An 18259-nucleotide genomic window follows, 5' to 3' on the forward strand; every position below is an offset into this window, starting at 1 on the left:
TCAGTTAATTTGAAGTTTAACTTTCAAATTCTAAACCTAATTAAACAATTTGTATAGACGGAGTTGAATTTGTTATTTAATTAAATAATTAATAATTAACATTTACTTTAGGTAAATAAAATAGGGTACAAATTTGGAATCTGAATCATTCAAAAAATCGATGACAACATCGTTTTTTCATGAAAAACGCCGACCAAAGCCACAGTATTTTAAACAATTAAGTAAGAATTCGGTAGCTGACATTGGTCGCCAAAGTGTCATGTTTTGACAATCTGGCGACCAATGTCGGTTCGGAATATATTACCTTTTTATGTGTACTGTGGACCAAAGCATTGTTGGCGTGGGGAGGGGACTTTTTTAAAAATTGTTGTGATCCCATACCTAAACATATACCTATTGAATTACGTTGTACTACGATCATATGTCAACATTTTGACTATTGCTGACCCTATTTAATCAGTAGAAAAAGATAGAGACATACTGATTTGAACGTTGACTATAAAATTAATAAAAAAATCCTCGTTCTTTGTCGCGTGTCGCCAGTTTTGTTTCGTTTGGGATAGCCTTTAGAACTTATCTTAAACCAACGATTTTCTGTATTCGCTACAACATGGCAATCAAGTGCCAAATTTGAGTTAAAAGCGTCTTATGGGAGGTTTTTCCGCTGTCGGTCGTCCTTAATTATTCGGAGCACTTTCTTCTTCATCATATTGCATGCCCTCCCAAACCAACACGTTTTTGTCGTTGCGACAGCGTTTTTCATGCTGTCGCTCATTAAATCGGAACTAGTCTATTTTGCACTTTTATTTCTAGCAACTAGATGTCACCACCAGTTACTTCAAATTTGACAACACCAAACTGTCACTTGCCAACAAAATATTTTTGACAAACCAATTTTTTTGTATTTGTTTTCGTATATTTCTTTGCAGCCTTTGTGTGTGCGACGTACGTAAAATTTTTGTTAAAAAAAATAAATAATTAATCACAGTAAAAAAGTGTTAAATAAAAGAAATAAATCTTAATTTCTTATCTTAAAATTGTAAAAAATGTAATAAAAGAGTTTGAATTAATTAAACTTGAATCCAAAAACCTAATAAAAAGACTTTAAAAAAAAGTAATTTTCCAATCTTCGAAGAATTGCGTTTTGTAATTCGAAGTAAATGGAAAGTAGAAAAAAATTAAAACCAATATAATTTTTATTTTTATCAACAAAAGTGCATAGAAAGAATTCATTCAAAGAAAGAAAAACAATTTGCATAGAAAGAAAATAATTTAATCATGATGGATTCACAAAGTTCAGCTTCGGGCGGCGATAAGACAATTTTAGAAGGTAAGCTGGTTTTTATCTTTCAGAGAAGGTTTATCTTTTTCCAAAAATTATAAATAGAACAAAGTCAAAACATTGTTAATAATCCACCTTTGTGAAGGACGACGCAAAGAGTGCAAATTTAAAGATAAATATATGCACTTTTGCTACGTGTACCATAACGTAATTTAATTAATTAAGGGGTGGTTATTTATCATCGGCATTGGTTGCGGTTGGTTGGTTGACTGTTTTTTTAAAGTTGACCTGATTGTTTAGCGATCTGCATTTTCATTCTTGTACACGCTTCAGTCTTAAAGCTTTAATAAAATGTCTATGTCTAGCAAATTAAATACAAAGTTATCGCGAATGCGTGTTGGGTTGAAGAATATAAAAACACCGACTTGTTGATTAATGTTTTAATGATTGGGTTTGTTATTCCTCGACACCGACTTTTTTTTGATAGAGAAAAGGAGAATAAATTTTCTTCTTTTTTTTCGTGTGACAACGTCACCAAAGTTCATTTGCATATAAAAAAAAAGAAGTTACTTAAATTTCATGTTTTTTTTTTTACTGATTGTCAACTTGAGATAAGAAATTCACTGAATTGGAAACATTTTATATAAGTGGAACGATTAGGTACCTACTTACTTACATATGTATGTATGATGAACAGTATCATATTAATTTTAGAGTATGCATTGAATTTATTAAAACGTAATTTTTACCACATCAACAAAGAAAGGAAAGAACTTATTTTAGAAAAAAAGTACCTAGGTGATTCTTATAAGAATTGTATTCTTATAAGTTTCAAGACGGGTTCAAGTAATTTTTTGTAGCTATTAAAACTATGAATAAATGCTTCAGTTTTAGATAATGTTAGCTTCGATGCATACAATTTATTGATCGTACAGCGTTCATTTTTATAGACGTGTTAACGAGTGTGGAACGTGTTGTTAAAAATGAATTTAAGATTCCATCGTAATAAGGAAGTTGAAAACTAGGTAAGGGTTTTCCAGAAAGCATACCCAAGTTCAATCACTATTTTCGATTTGTTTGTCCGAACTAATCTATCCAAGTAGGTTTTGTACACTTGTTAGATCGATCCTAATCAATGAAAAGAAAATTCGTCTAACCACTTGTTCTCAAGAAACATTCCAATTAAAAGCCTGCTCCTGTGCAATACAACACGAAACATATTCCGAAGAACTGAAATTTGGACTAGGGTGATCCTAAGATCAATATTGCGATGGCGAAATTTTGTTTCTGACCTAAATTTTATTAAAGTAGTTTTCAACACTCTTAATGACAATCACTGTGCTTGAAATATGTACATTGAATAAATAGGAATTCCATATCGGTTTTACACATTTATGAATTCCGAATTAAGATTGTTGGGCGAAAGTCTTCTGAACAACAACTTTTAAAATTGTAGTAAAACTTAAGATATCAGTTTGTAGCCAAAGAATGCTATGAATTCCATTTATATCTGCAAAACGTTTTTATATTGCATTAGCAGTCTGGAAAAGATTTCTCATTCTAATATGTATTAAAAAAAAAAACGATTTTAACATAACAATATTTCGTCGATTTCCATTTGAAAAATTGATCTCTGATGGCAAATTAAAATTCACATTAGAATTGCAAGGCTATTTTTTTTTTTTTTTTTTTTTGGTGTATAGAACATTATGTTATTATCCTATATACCCTGGAAAGTAAGCGCCACCTTAAGTAATAGCGTTTTCGTTTGGGAATTCTTAGAAGCGTCCGGGAATGTCCGATCCGGAATGCCAAACGATCAGAGTTGGATACTTTTTTTTATTCTGAAGTTTGGGTTTCATTGTATTTGTGAAACATCAAATGCGAACGTCTGATGAAAGTTTTGTTTTGTTTATTTTTTTTTATTATCATTAAGTTATCTATTTTTGTTTTGTTTTCTTCACATTATTTTAATATAGTTTAAAGTTTGTGCATAGTTAAAAATCTTGAAATTTAAAAATGAACAACAAAGAATGACATTTCATTACTTTGACGTCTTAAGTGTTAACATGTGTGCGTGATTCTGGTTTTGATTCTGCCTCAAAATTCGGAATCGATTTTCTCTTCTTTCCAGAATTAGAACTGTCATTGAGTGCCAAACGATCAGTTTTAGAATCGTTCGGGAGAATTCCGGACAGTCCCGGACGACCAAACGAAAACGCTATAAGTAAGAAAAACATAAATAGTTTTGAAATGGGTTTAAAAAGTCGCAATCTAGGGACACACTTCACATGCGATTTTGGTCGCGACATAATTCTGTCGCAAAAATGGATCGCAAGAATTTCAATAACTGTAAACACATATGCTTCCAAAAAATAGCCGCGATTAAAAATTTGAAAATTTTCCCAACAGTCATTGGTATATTGGTAATTTGTGATTGAATAATCGCGCGACCAAAATCGCATGTGTGTTCTTATCCTCACACTGTTTATAACCTCAGAATTTTAGTTGGTACAGTGAATTAAAAATTAAGATGATTATTATCACATAAGTCAGATTGAAATTTCATTTTTTTTTTTTTTTTTGTAAATCTGGATATTATTATTTCGAAAAAGTTATGATGCAAAAACGTTGTCTACTAAGTGTTTTTTCAATATCCATTTGCTGATGACTAGAAATTTAAGCACAAAGTGTAAATTAATACTCCACTTTACAAAAAAAAAAAATTAATTCTTTACATCGATTAGAAATTTGAAAATAAAATGAATTGCAAAGAAAGAAAGTCTAATCGATTTTTCAAATAGTATGCAACTGTAAACAAAAAATGTAATTTACTCAAAAAAAAAATAATATTCTCTCTTTTTCAATATTTACATTTTGTTGCTACTTTGTCAAGATATCTAGATACAAGACATCTGTGTTGTTCAAAAAGATATTTCAGAGTGTACAAAATAAGCTGTCTGTACTGTCTTGTAGCTCATTGAAATTAAAGCATAAAGTTTAAATTATTACACTTTACAAACAAAAAAAAAAAAAACAAATAAATTCCTTACATCAACTAGAAACCGATCTGATATAGAACAAACAACAAAAAATAATAACAATAATTATAAAGTATTAGTTTTGAAATCACCTACATTTTGCAGTATGAGTCAACATCTAACTCATTGGTATATATAAAATGTTGAATTATCTTGCTATATTTGATAAGGCATTTCAACAAGTTGTGTTTTGTTTTTTTTTTTTTTCTAATAGAAAACTCAAATAAAAAAAAACACAAAACAAACAACTATGAATTGAAAAATTGAAAGTGAATCATTCTGCAGTCAGATTTGAATTTTGTTAAAATTAAGGTGATAACAACTACTGCTCCTGATTAAATTCGATTGACAAAGGTCATACAAGAACTCAATTAACATGTATTTCAAACGATTTCAAAGTATGTTTGTGTTACTTAAAAATTATAATAACAGATTAGTGTGTCGCGAAGCTAATCTGCTAATCGGACGTCTATTTCCGCCCTTCGTTCCGTCTATTTCCGTCTTCTGAAAAAAAAGACTTACTTGAACATTTTTTTCCTACCATCATCCATTGTCTATTCTTTCATCTTTTCATCGAGCTATGGTCCAATCTAAAAGGATAGATGAATTTGGTTGAAGATGTTTCTTACGCAATTTTAAAGAACATTTTTTTTATTCTTTCTTGATTCTTTAATTCTTTGAATGTTTTTAATTCTAATAATCAACGAATTAAATGAAACTTTATTTTTTTTTTTTTCAAAAATAAAAATCGGGTAAAAGAAGCTATACTGCACCATGTCACAAAAAGTGTATTCAAAAAGATAAAGTTAATACGTTGCCTTTAATTTTTTAATGTCTTTATTTTTTTATCATTATCTTACAAAGTAAACACTTTTTGGTTTTTATTGGGGTCTGCTTTTGCAAACGCAAGAATTCTGCATTAAGTAAAAGTAAGATAATATTTTCGTAGGTAGGAGGTGATTACTGAATATTTTGCGTCATAAAAAATCCAAAATTACATGATTACTGAATATTTTGCGTCATAAAAAATCCAAAATTACATGATTACTGAATATTTTGCGTCATAAAAAATCCAAAATTACATCTGAAGAGTTTCCAAAAACAGCTTGATACGTGATACCAACTTTAAAGGAAATCGACCCACGCATTTATTCTATAGTTTTTAATACAGGCACACAGTAATCTAAAATCAAACGACATGTCCCATAAAAGAGCTATTGGCAAATAGATGAAGGTCTATTTTGGATGTAAATTGCCATTCGGCCATAGTTATAAGCATGACGATTTGCTTAAGAGGATGTGACTTACATTTGTAATTATTCAATTCCTTCTGCTTGAAAAAAAATAAACTTGACGAAAGATAGCTTACTTAGGTATCATAATCTCTTAAACTCTTCGTTTCCAATTTTTAAGTAATTGAATAAACATTTACCTGTTGTATTTACTTCCAGGCATTTTAACAAATTTGTTCGATTGTCTATCCGATAAAGATGAAACCGTTCGCTTAGCTGTACAAAATTCTTTGGTTAAAGTATATGAAAAGAATCCAGACAAATGTACTGTGATCTTGGCAGACTATAGATCTGCACATCCAAAATTAAGTGATCAATCTATAACAATTCTACTGCGGTAACTACAGCTTAAAAAATAATAAACTATTAATTTCTTTTAATTTAAATAATTTAAATAAAATTCCAGAGTTCTTGAATCCGTTGTAAGTTCAAATGTATCTATAAAAGCCGAAACATATCAAAAGATAGTTTCATTCGCCATTGATGAATTAACTAAATCAAATGAAAATGTACCAACAATACAAACACATGCCTTGGCGATTCTTGTCGCTATTGGTAGACAAGACTGCAAAATGGTAAGTTTATAAATCAGTACACTTAAAAAGTTATTCTAACTTTTATCAATATTTTTAGGTCATGACAGCCTTAATAGGTCACGCAAAAGAAGGTACTGTTTTGCATTTTATGGTTATGCAATGCATGGGCACTTTAGCTACAGCAAATGTCTCTGGCACCCTACCATTTATCAAACAAATTCTATCATCCATTTTACCAAATATGGGTGGCATTAAACAGGATCATGTCAAGCAAGCACATGCTTTTGGTAAATCATGAAGGTTTACACTTTTTTGAAAACAATTTGAATATTATTTAATGTTTTTTTCAGCAATTGGTCGATTTAGTGAAGCTCTTCTCGAGCAATCTTCTGATGATAAAACCGATTCTGAATCAGAAGTCGAATCACCTGATATTCTCTGCTCAACTGAAATCTCTGTAGCCTACGATGTTCTCTTCAATCAATGGCTACAATCTCGAGAGCCAAAAGTTTGTGTTGAAATACTTCAAGCTCTATCCAGCATGTATCCACTCTTACCAAACGAGAAAATCCAAGATCAATCACAACGCTTAATTCCCAGTATTCTTAATCTCTATCGCAGATCTATTGAAAGAAACTCTGTAACACAATTTCTCTCATCTGTTCTACGCACCACGATTAAAATCCAACCGAATATCCTCGACCCTATTGCGGATTCTTTGGTAACGAGTCTTTTTGACTTGGTTTGTGTATATCCTGATTATGAAAAACCACAAACAGTCAAGGGTCATTATGAAGTACTTCGTTGCCTCCATCTTTTGTCAAATGTCTATGCAGCCAAAATAATGGATATGCTATTGGCTCATTTAAGAAACAATAGTGAACGTGAACGAATCAAATCTCTTCTCATTCTCACACACTTGACAAATGCTTCACCGGAAAATGTTGAAAGTAAAATTCCTGGCTTCATGGAAGTCTTGAAACATATGATTTTGTCAGAAAAGGCAATCAAAATGAAGATGACTCTTCTTAAAGCGATTGTTGCTCTTGCCCAGAAGTCTATGATTAAAGAAAAGGAATTCGTTTGGTATATTGTTCGGCATTCTTGCAGATATACCAAAATAAACACTGAACATGGAAGCGCAGAGGAACATCAGGATTTCGTACAATCATGTGAGAATTCTCTATTCATGTTGTCCTCGACTGTAGGCACAATGGATGAGCTTCTAAAGCGAGAGCTCCTAAACTACTATGTCCTCTTGGACTTCTCGGATATTTGTTCAAACATCACAAAGTGTATGGCTAGTTTATTTGCTAAAAATCCAAACATTGAATTCGAAGTTAACGATGAACCGGATGACGAAGCGGGTGGAAATACAAAATCAAAAATTACAGTTCCCAGTCCAGAGACTGTATTTGCAAGAAGTATTGCACTGCTGGGAAATTACGCCAATATCAAGCGTATTTCAAATGTTCTCTCGTTCCTTAAGTTTTATTATCCACATCTTAATCCGGAATTGGCAAGTCTTTGGGATAAGAAAATTCCTGAACTCCTTTTGTACATTGGAGTTGAGAAAACTTTCTACATTTTTTTGACAGGATTTATTAATGACACTGTAGAGTTTCTACAGCGAAATGATGAGAATTTCGCCGAACGCTTGGTAAACAAAATGTCGGATCAGATGCTTAATTATCCTATCCAAGTTCCAGTTCATGACTTTTTTATACCCTCGTTGAGTGAGGAACGTGGAATGGTATTAAAAGCAATCGGTTTGACTCTATGTCACATTACAGAGCAACAAACAGTTTTGGCCAAGATTGATATGATAATTGGATGTGGAAAACAAGAGAAGCTTGACAAACATGTCACACATGCTGATTATGAAAAGAAAATATCAAGTGCTGCACGAGCTTTGGGTTATGTTTCCAAAGTACATTCAACATTGGTCATTAAAAAACTATCAGAATTAGCAAATTTGGGTGCTCGTAAGCATTCAACAGGTTTCTTTAGCAATTTACATTTCATGAAGGACACTCATAAGGAGATTGATATGTACAAAACGAACCTACTCCTAGTTAAATCTTATGGTCATATGATGGAAGATGATGAAGAAGGAAAGACACAAATTGATGATACTATCTTATCGTTCCTAATTCAACAGATAACCGAAACCAAAGATCACACCATGATGAAGGTAACACTGAGAACTCTGCTGTCAATTTGCAATCAGATTCTAAGATTCAAAGAAGTCTATACAAATCCGTTGAAATTTCGTAAGCCTATGATGGACGCTGTATTTAGTATACAAATTGAGGCTCCTTTTGATGAGCTACCATTGTTACCTACAATTCTTAAACTTGGAACAAGTTTTGTTCGTATTGACACTGACAATGGTGGTGAATTTGATGGGGGTATAATTTTTGAAATCGCCTGTAAGAATTTCTTCACCTGTGCACGGTTTTTACGAACTAAATTCGAATCCACTGAAGAAGATAATAAAAATAGCTTCTTAGCAAAGCATTTAAATGAATCTCTACCTGAATTGAATTCTCTTGTTAAGGTTATTATTGAAAATGATCCATCGCCAGCTACTCTAGATTTGATAATATCAATTCTAGAATGTTGGACAAGAGATCCAAATAGTGAAGTTCGAATTTGTGCCAGTCATGTTTTGAATAATTCACTAGAAGTTTATATAAAATCGATGAGACTAGGCTGCGAGGCTCCATCCAAGTTCAATCAAACTGGGTCAATGTTGGGAAAGATTGTACCTAGATGTATTGATTCGAATGCGACTGTTCGGCAGGTTTCGGTGGAGATTTTACAAAAGACCCTGGAGATATCGTGTATTTATGAGACATTGACAATAGCTGATAGTAGTGTTGATTGGGTAAAGGAGATTGAAATGGTCAAAGAGAATATTATAACAGATGACCCGAAGAAGATCTATCATTTGGCTGGTAATATTGCTAAAATTATCGCCTTAAGAATGTCCAATTTTCAGTACTTACAATTTTGGTGAGTTACCTTCTTTTAAGGTTTTGAGTTAGAGCACAGTTTTAATTTGAGTTTGTTTTCAGCAAAACTCTTCTCAACTGTTTGAAGGATCCAGAGCAGAGCTCAGCTATAGGTGCGTCTGTGGTTTTGAAGTTTTTCATACAGCAAAAAGGTTCCGAGTTGTTTCATGCAATTCCAGATCTTGTCAAAGATTGCTTAACGGTAAATTAATTTTCATTTTTTATTCTTCGTCTTTTTTTCTTAAATTTGTATTTAAAATTACAGGCTATCAGTGATTGTGATATCTCCAGAGCTAAGTCTGGTGCAATAAAGGCTATTGCTGCATTAACCAAACATCATCCAAAATTAGTGTGCTCTGAAATACTATCTCAGCAACTGCCTTTTGAAGAGTGAGTATTCCTTTGTCCCTAATACATACTTTGCTATTTGTTGACGACAGCTTTAAGGTGGAGCTTTTAGTGTATTCTAGTGTATCACCTTTAACCCTTCCCCTATCAATCATTAGCAATTACCATCCACCTCTCTATCTCTCAATTTTTCAGGATTGTCCTAACCAGAACTTAAAAATTTCAATTTTCAACTTTCAAACAGGAAAATTTAGAGAAATTAATGAATATTTTAGTAGAGACCCTTTTAATTTTGCAAACCAATCTATAAAGAAGCCATTGCTAAATTTTATAAAGAAGTTTATAATGCTATTTCACTCTACCCGACATAAGAAAAATAAGTTGTGAGAAACTTTTCTTCGTTCTCGATCAACTATGGATTATTCTAATTACCTCAGAACTTATCTTGAATGTACTGAACTTAACACGAGCGGTTTCTAGTTAAAACTCAAGCATACCTCCTAAGACATTTTATCAGTTCGTCAACTACAAGAAAAAGTCTAATGGGTAATCAACATATCTTTCCCTTAACAACGAAATTGCAAGCGATCTTCAACACATCTCCAATTTTTCATACAGCCCATTGCTAAATTTTATAAAGAAGTTTATAAAGCTATTTCACTCTACCCGACATAAGAAAAATAAGTTGTGAGAAACTTTTCTTCGTTCTCGATAAACTATGGATTATTCTAATTACCTCAGAACTTATCTTGAATGTACTGAACTTAACACGTGCGGTTTCTAGTTAAAACTCAAGCATACCTCCTAAGACATTTTATCAGTTCGTCAACTACAAGAAAAAGTCTAATGGGTAATCAACATATCTTTCCCTTAACAACGAAATTGCAAGCGATCTTCAACACATCTCCAATTTTTCATACAGCCCATTGCTAAATTTTATAAAGAAGTTTATAATGCTATTTCACTCTACACGACATAAGAAAAATAAGTTGTGAGAAACTTTTCTTCGTTCTCGATAAACTATGGATTATTCTAATTACCTCAGAACTTATCTTGAATGTACTGAACTTAACACGTGCGGTTTCTAGTTAAAACTCAAGCATAACTCCTAAGACATTTTATCAGTTCGTCAACTACAAGAAAAAGTCTAATGGGTAATCAACATATCTTTCCCTTAACAACGAAATTGCAAGCGATCTTCAACACATCTCCAATTTTTCATACAGTCTTTCTTTTATTTATATTACGTTATATCCTAACATTAAATTTATATACTAAAAACATTAAATACAATATTACATATTTAGTACATTAAAATTGTGAATTAAAGAAACTTTGTTTGAATTTCTTACTTTTAAAATTAACATTAAATGAAGAAAGTTCAGTTGATTTAATAGACTATTTACACTATAATTTGTTCCGCAAAATATTGGACATACATATAATAATTTGTCTACGTAAATTAGCTTTCAGCGATGAGTTTTTTTTAATTAGATGAAGCATTTGTTTTAATTACTTGTCAAATTTTTCATTCAACCCTTTTCTTCCTCATCGAAAATAAATTGAGTCAACTTGTCTCTCCTGGGCCAAGTAACCTCTTTGCCATTCTTCTTAAAAAATATTTTCAAATACTCTCTTTTCAGCCTTCACAAATATTTAAGTTATCTTTATCCGAGGTAGAATTCCCCCAGTAATGGAAGACTTCTTTTATAACTCTAATTCACAAAAAAATGTGCAAAAAATGACTTTAAGAACAACCGCCAATTGTCAAACTCTTACCCCAAATTTTTGAATGTATCCTAAACGATTTCATAAGCTCCCGCTGTAAATCCCCTAGACAACATGGGTTTCTCATGTATAAGTCCACTACTACTAACCTCTTTGAATTTGTATCCTTTACCATTTCAGCATTTAGGCCTTTGACATAACTTCCCATAGTCTGATAGTCTTCAAACTTACGGCACATATTGACATCGAAATGATCATAAGGCACTCTTATATCTCATTAAATGCTGACGATACTCGGCATTATCGTGAACTCCTTTCGTATCGAAAAGTTGCTACGATTCCCGAAAAAACAATCACGAAATGTGTTCGCATTGGAAAATTTCATACAAATCATTACACCGATCGGATTTTGTGATTGCTTTTTCAGGAATCGTAGAAAATTTCCAATGCGAATGGAATTCGTGATAAGACCGACTGATATTTTAAAAACAAACTTATTCAATCAGACCTTGACAACTTTTCAGTTTGCTGTCCTTAAAATTGTCTAGAATTGATCGTTACCAAAACCAAAAGCCAATCAATGACCCCTTCTCGTAAGCGCATAATATCTCCTCTCCGTTACAACTTACTCTACAACCCATCGATGAAACGATTCGAAACCTTGGTCTCATTACGTAGTCGAGAACTCAATTTTCTAATGCACATCGATAACATAATGCACAAAGCCATCTCAGCTCTCGGTTAAACGATATTCCAAAGAATTTTCTAACCCTTTTGTGACTCGTTCCCTTTTTCAAGTCACCATATCACCATTTCCATATAGTCAGAATTAAAAGCATTCAAGATCGCGTAGCTTTCTTCATTTTGATCCTCGTTGTTATTTATTGCTTTCAATTGACGTGTTCAAATTTAAAGATGTATTTTATTTTTTCCTTAACAGAAATGTTGTTGAATACTGGCACACGATATGTCTCGATCCAGACCTAACCGGATTGATTTTGGATAATTTCTTGGGAATCCTATCATCGTCTTGTCTCTATGAACCTAATGAAGGCTCAGGAGATAGACAGAAGATTGCAAGTGTACCACCATTTGCTATATTCTGTGCAATGCGTGAAATGTTTCCGTGTAAGGAAATTCATGAGGTAAGTAAAGAAGAATGATTTTTCAAATTTTGGAACTAATATTTTTCAAAATTTTCATTTTCAGCAATTAAAACAAAAATTCCCTGAAATATTCACCATGCTTTTGACTTCTCTGGCAACATATACCAACTTAGCCCCGCCAATGCTAATGGCAAAAGCATCCCCAACATCAGGCAAAGCTCCACCACCACCATCGGGAAAAAATAAATTTGGATTCATTCCCAACAAGGAATCAATAAAACTAAATCCATGTCAAATAGTATTGGAAACCTTCCAAGCATTCCTGAAAAATTTAGAAATGGAACAAATATCCACCGTTTTGACTGTTTGCAATAACTTGTCCACCAGCACAGATTTGAAAAATTTCATTGAACTTCTAACACCAATGGCCATTGGAGTTTCAAATCAATTTTCAATTGGTTCGAGTTCAATGAAACAAATTATAACAGCACTGAGCAAATATGTTTCGAGTCCTTATGATGGTCAGCGAATAGCTTCGATTGGTTTGTATTCGAAATTGGTGCCATTGAGACCATGTGGTGAAATTTCGTCGGTAATAATGCTTCATTTGAGTTCGGCACTGAGTGATCCAAATCCAGTTGTAAGGGGTTTGAGTATACAGGGATTAGGTTATGTTGGATATTTGACTGAACACGACATAGATAAGTATACGGAGACGGCAATTACAGCTCTTTTGAAAGGAATCGATGATACAAATAGGTAAAATATTGATAACTGTTTTATAACAGCTATTCATTTAAATTGTTATTTTTATTCATAGTGACTGCCTTATTAATATACCTTTGGAGAGTAAACGTGGACTTTCAAAAATTCTTCAAATGCTGCCAAGTGATCGAGTGGAATCTTTCCATGTCTCATTGGCCATACGCATTCGACCATTCTTTGGGAGTAATTCAATTGAAATTCGTGAAGCGGCTATAATTCTTTTTGGAGATTTGTGTGAATCAAAGATGGGCAATAACGATGGAAGCATGACACCAAATTATTCATCGGAAGCCTTGAAGGAACAACTTTTTGCAAACTTTTTCCCACTTATTTTGCATTTGAGTGAGAGTGAACCAACAATTATAAGGGTAAGAATTATAACATTTTGATTTGATGCAAATGTGTTGCAGGTAGTTTAGGTCGTGAATTGTAGTAATTTTTTGTGCATATGAGTTAACCTAGTCCTGAATTGCCGAATTTGCAAGTTAGTATTTGGTCAATTTTAGTCTGATTTTGTTCCAAAATTAAAAAGAATGATTTCTCACATTTGCGAGAGTAAAAATTTGTCACTTTGTAACATGTCTCATGAACCATTGTAGTTTATTATTATCGTTCACAATCGTTTTAGATTGTTGAGCCTCATTTGGAATTTTGAGATTTTGGATTAATCGTTCTAACTTATTCACAGAATGTGCCCAAGGCAATGACAAGTCGACGTGTATAAGATTTCTGGTTGGTTTTAGCCATATCGTTTTCTTTATTTTAAATCAAAATGTTGTGTTTTTTAAAATTTCTTAAAGCTCTCCTTGGCACCCTGTCCCTTTGAGAATTTAAGCACGTTGAAACGCACAGTCTTTGGCAATGGCCGGCATTCAGCAGTGATAACAATGTCTCCTGCTTCAACATCCCTGAAGGCTGGTAAACAATGGACACTCATGTTCCTGTGACGCTTCTCAAAACGACTGTATTTGCGAAGAAAGTGCAGATAATCCCTACAGATAACGATGGTCTTTTGCATTTACGGACAACTCCGGCTAAAATACGTTCACGAATCCTCACATTGCCGGTGAAGGGGCATTACTTGTCAGTGTAGGTTCGATAGCCTCACGTGAGGTCTTGAAGCCAAAGCCAATTTCTCGGCAGCGACGAAGAGACTTCTTCTTGGCCAAGCCAGGCTTGTTCTTACAGTTTAGGTTGCTACCAAACTGTTTTTGGAAGGCGTTCTCGTTCTGATCAGCCATATTGATGTAAAGGAAAAAGTGAAGCTAATAGAGTTAAATCTCAAGTTCAGAGTTCAATTCTTCCAATAATACTCTATACAGTGAGGAACTGGATAGAGTATTCCCCAATAATAACTTATGGCTGGCATATTAAGTTTTTTGTTGAGCAAGCGTTTTATTTGATCGAAGTAGCAGAGTAGCTCTCTAATTTTTTACTACCTCGCTAATATGTGAGGCTTTCAGAATAATAATGGGTCAAGTCCATATCTCTATAGGTTGGATGTTTTAAGGTCTTAAAAATTTAGGGTTGCATTTTGGGTGTTTTCATAAACGTCTGCCTAACTTAGGCCTGCGTTAGTCGTGTTCATAAAGTCAGATCTGCGATCGGACTAACTTAGTCCAACTGCAGTTCTGCTGTTCATAAACGTCAGTATGTCGTCAACATCGGGCAGATTGCGCAGCCAAAATTTTATTGCTGCAAAACTCAAGAAGAAATTTATTTGACTCTCGATTCGATTTTTTTTTGTTAATAAATGTAAATATTGTTGAAAAAAATGAAAAGCAAACATATTAATTAGGGTGGTGCAAAAAATGTTTCTTTTTGCATTTTTCGAAAAATTTAAATTTTAATGACACAGAAAATTTCTAAATCGTGTTTTTTGAGATAATGAGTTTATATTAATTTTTTTCGTATTAGGGTGGCTCTAAAAAATGTTATCTTCCACAGTTGCTTGAAGAATTCCAAAAAAATCAATGTGGATATTGTTTTGACCAAATTATCGAAGAAAAAAAAATTTCCATTAGGGTGGTTCAAATTTTTTTTTTTTAATTAATTACAAAAAAAATTATTTTTCACTGCAGAGAAATTTTGTAAAACATGGTTTATGAAATATAATGTAAAATTGGGGTAGCTCAGAAAATAAGGGGGCTCAGAAAAATGGTATATTTAACATTTACGCTTGGAATTCAACCAAATTCAATTTAATTAATTCGGCATGAATTTAATATTTCTATAGCAAAAACGCACTTAACAAACTTTCTGTGCACTAAAAATCATTTTTTTTTTTTCAAACGCATAAAAAAACTTTCTTGAACACCCTAATTAAAAATATTTTGTCCATAGATAATTTGTTTTAAATGTGAACTCCTCGGTGTTTTTATTATTTTTTTTTTTTGAAGAAAATATTTTTTTTAGCCACCCTAATGTAACACGGTTTACAAATTTTTCGTGTTATTAAAAACAATATTTTCGGGGACTGAAAAAGAAATATTTTTTTGCTTAAACAAAACTCATTCTGTGGTAATTTAAAAAAAATTTTTTTTCTGACGTTTATGAACACTCTAGTCCAGTAAATAAAGGAGTTTTACCCTACAAAAGGTCCGGTAGTTCTAAATTTTTGATATGTTGTTAGGTATGGTTAGTAGATAGAAAAACCAAATTTCCACAACCACGCCCCCTCCGCCCCCTTCAGCATCACCGAAAAACCATAGAAATCTAGCACTTTTTTCACTTTTATGCCCATAACTTTCTTCTGGTGCATTTTATTGAAAAAAAGTTGTTGGTAGACTTGTAGAAAACATAATTTCCTACGAAAATGACCTTGGTAGTATTTTTATACATCCAAAAACAACGAAGTTATGAAGCTTCCAAAAACATGTAAAATTTCGGATTTTGCAAAATTTTCAGTTTCTTGTCACTTAATAGTGCTATAACTCTTTAACAATTGACTTTTACGCAAAAGTCTTCATAATCAATCTTATAGACAATTTAATTACCTAAAATAAAATGTAACCCACTTTGATTTTGTGAATCAAATAACCGAGTTAGGGCTAAAATAGTAAAAAAGTATTTTTGATAGTCTACCAACAACTTTTTTTCAATAAAATGCACCAGAAGAAAGTTATGGGCATAAAAGTGAAAAAAGTGCCAGATTTCTATGGTTTTTCGGTGATGCTGAAGGGGGCGGAGGGGGCGTGGTTGTGGAAATTTGGTTTTTCTATCTACTAACCATACCTAACAACATATCAAAAATTTAGAACTACCGGACCTTTTGTAGGGTAACCCCCATTTTTTTAGCTTCATTTATTGGACTACTCAGTGACTGCTGAAAATTGTACCAACGCAGGCCTGCAAACATTCTGCAGAATTGGTGTGTTCATTAATGCAGAAAAGCAGAAAGACGATTGGACAGACGCAGATTTCCGACGTTTATGAAAACACCCTTTATATCAAAAAATATGAAAGAATGAAATTCTAAAGGTATAGAGCTATTGATGTGTGTAACATTTATTTCAAAAGTTTTTTTAGTTTCTGAGAAAAAGCGTCTCAAAGTTCAAAACAATGCTAATGCATTTTCAAATGAACTTGACCCATTATTATTCCTTATGTGTCGATTCAAGTGATACAGGATGGCTTTTGACGTTCAAGCAGAAGGTGGGATTGTCTTAGTGGAAATAACTCAAAAGCTTGTTTTTTTGATTATAGAACTACTAAAAGTACATGCGTTTCTATCGATTCCTGAATGTATAACGAAGATAGTTTATATTTTGTCAGTTGACCACGAATTTTCATTTGTTCAACAAAAATGTTTCCTATACTTTAGCCATAATCATTCGAGATGACTTAAAAAGCCCACACCACATTCGCGAAAAATGTAAGGCCTTATTTATAGTTCTTATTTAACTTTAACTGGAGTATATCCAATGCAATTCAACTCGAGTTTTCCTTAAAAGCAACTTAAACAGTGTCTGTTAATACGCCCATTACTGTATAGCTATTTTAGCAACATTTTTTCCTTGACTGTAGAAGTCGAAAAAAATTCTCCGCAGTACAATGAAATTTTATGACCATTTTTTTTAACATTTACACTTGTAAATTAAATAGTAGCAATAAAAAAAAAATATTCTCCAAGTTCATTTGGAAGAGCCCGACTGCGGCTGCTACCGATTCGCACAGCCTCTTATCTCACACTGCTTGAACATTTGTTTCTTTTTCGCTTTTTTTTTGTCGTTGTAAACCAAAAAAGGAACGAAATTAAACATTTTCACTGGAGTTTTTATTTGGAATAGTGCTGCCTTTCAAGTGTTATTTGCAAATCATTTACCTTAAATTCCTTGTACTTAATAATTTTGATTTCATTTCAGGCCTGCAAAGTAACTTTACGGAAAGTTGGCGCTCTTTTAAATGCTCCTAAGGTCAACGAGATGGCGCAAAAGCATTTAATAGATCACGGTCAGCTGAACTACAATGTCTTTATTTTGGACTTTGTCAAAGTTATAGTAAGAATAATTAAATCAAACAACTTCTATAGAATAAATCTAATACATTATTATTATTTTATAGGCTGCAGACCTGCCCGATTCTATTCAAGATTTTATTGAATCCTGCATACCAAAATTGCGTAGTCAATGGCCTGAAGTACGAGGCAATGCAGCAATTATAATTGGTAAGTAAATAACCGGTAGTATATTTTTAACTCAAGAGAACTAACATTAATCTATTTTTAACTTAAGGAATTCTTCACAACTATTTAACTGAAAAGAATCAACAAACTGAATCTGTAGGCAATAAAATTGCCGTCCTACTGAAGGATGAAAATCACACAGTGCGTTATAAAGCAGCAACAGCCTTGGGATATTTTTATGGAGAAATTTAATACATTTTTTTTTTTTGTTTATAAAAAACTTAAGACAAACTATAATAACCCTAGATGTGATGTTAAGTATTTACACCCATTAAAATATTTATAATTTAGCCTCGAAATTGATAATGGTATAAAGCGATAAAAGCAAATTTATATAAACATGCCTATAATCTATTATGTTTGTTGACCAAAAAAAAAAAGAAAAGTAGAGCTGCTTTATAATTATTTTGCATATTATGCACTTTTTTTTTTTCTTTTGAAATTATTTTATTTATAAAAA

The 18259-nt window shown here is 32.5% G+C and overlaps 1 protein-coding gene and 1 pseudogene across 2 annotated transcripts; one reads left to right on the forward strand and one right to left on the reverse strand.

Annotated features, from left to right (window-relative positions):
- The first annotated feature begins 945 nt into the window (after window positions 1-945).
- On the forward strand, window positions 946-18184 carry LOC129908453 (maestro heat-like repeat-containing protein family member 1). 2 transcript variants are annotated; one of them, XM_055984922.1, is made up of 13 exons: window positions 946-1330; window positions 5775-5952; window positions 6022-6190; window positions 6249-6438; window positions 6502-9169; window positions 9232-9370; window positions 9434-9558; window positions 12185-12389; window positions 12454-13109; window positions 13171-13483; window positions 17480-17614; window positions 17679-17781; window positions 17849-18184. In XM_055984922.1, exons 1-13 carry the CDS (start codon window positions 1279-1281, stop codon window positions 17989-17991), a joined length of 5076 nt encoding a protein of 1691 aa, XP_055840897.1. In that variant the 5' UTR covers window positions 946-1278; the 3' UTR covers window positions 17992-18184. The 2 variants fall into 2 exon arrangements, with proteins under 2 accessions (XP_055840897.1, XP_055840898.1); XM_055984923.1 differs by lacking the exon at window positions 946-1330 and adding an exon at window positions 4685-4721.
- Window positions 13398-14640, reverse strand: LOC129908455 (40S ribosomal protein S11-like; annotated as a pseudogene).
- Window positions 18185-18259: the final 75 nt, after the last annotated feature.

The sequence above is a fragment of the Episyrphus balteatus genome, chromosome 2 (assembly GCF_945859705.1).
Source record: "Episyrphus balteatus chromosome 2, idEpiBalt1.1, whole genome shotgun sequence".
NCBI lineage: Eukaryota > Metazoa > Arthropoda > Insecta > Diptera > Syrphidae > Episyrphus > Episyrphus balteatus.

What these genes read in the sequence shown, in the direction of transcription:
- LOC129908453 (XM_055984922.1), top strand. Translation starts at nt 1,279, where the DNA reads ATGATGGATTCACAAAGTTCAGCTTCGGGCGGCGATAAGACAATTTTA. An exon ending in GTAGACAAGACTGCAAAATG is followed by an intron (nt 6,191 to 6,248) that starts GTAAGTTTATAA and finishes CAATATTTTTAG; the next exon opens with GTCATGACAGCCTTAATAGG. An exon ending in CAATGCAGCAATTATAATTG is followed by an intron (nt 17,782 to 17,848) that starts GTAAGTAAATAA and finishes TTTTAACTTAAG; the next exon opens with GAATTCTTCACAACTATTTA.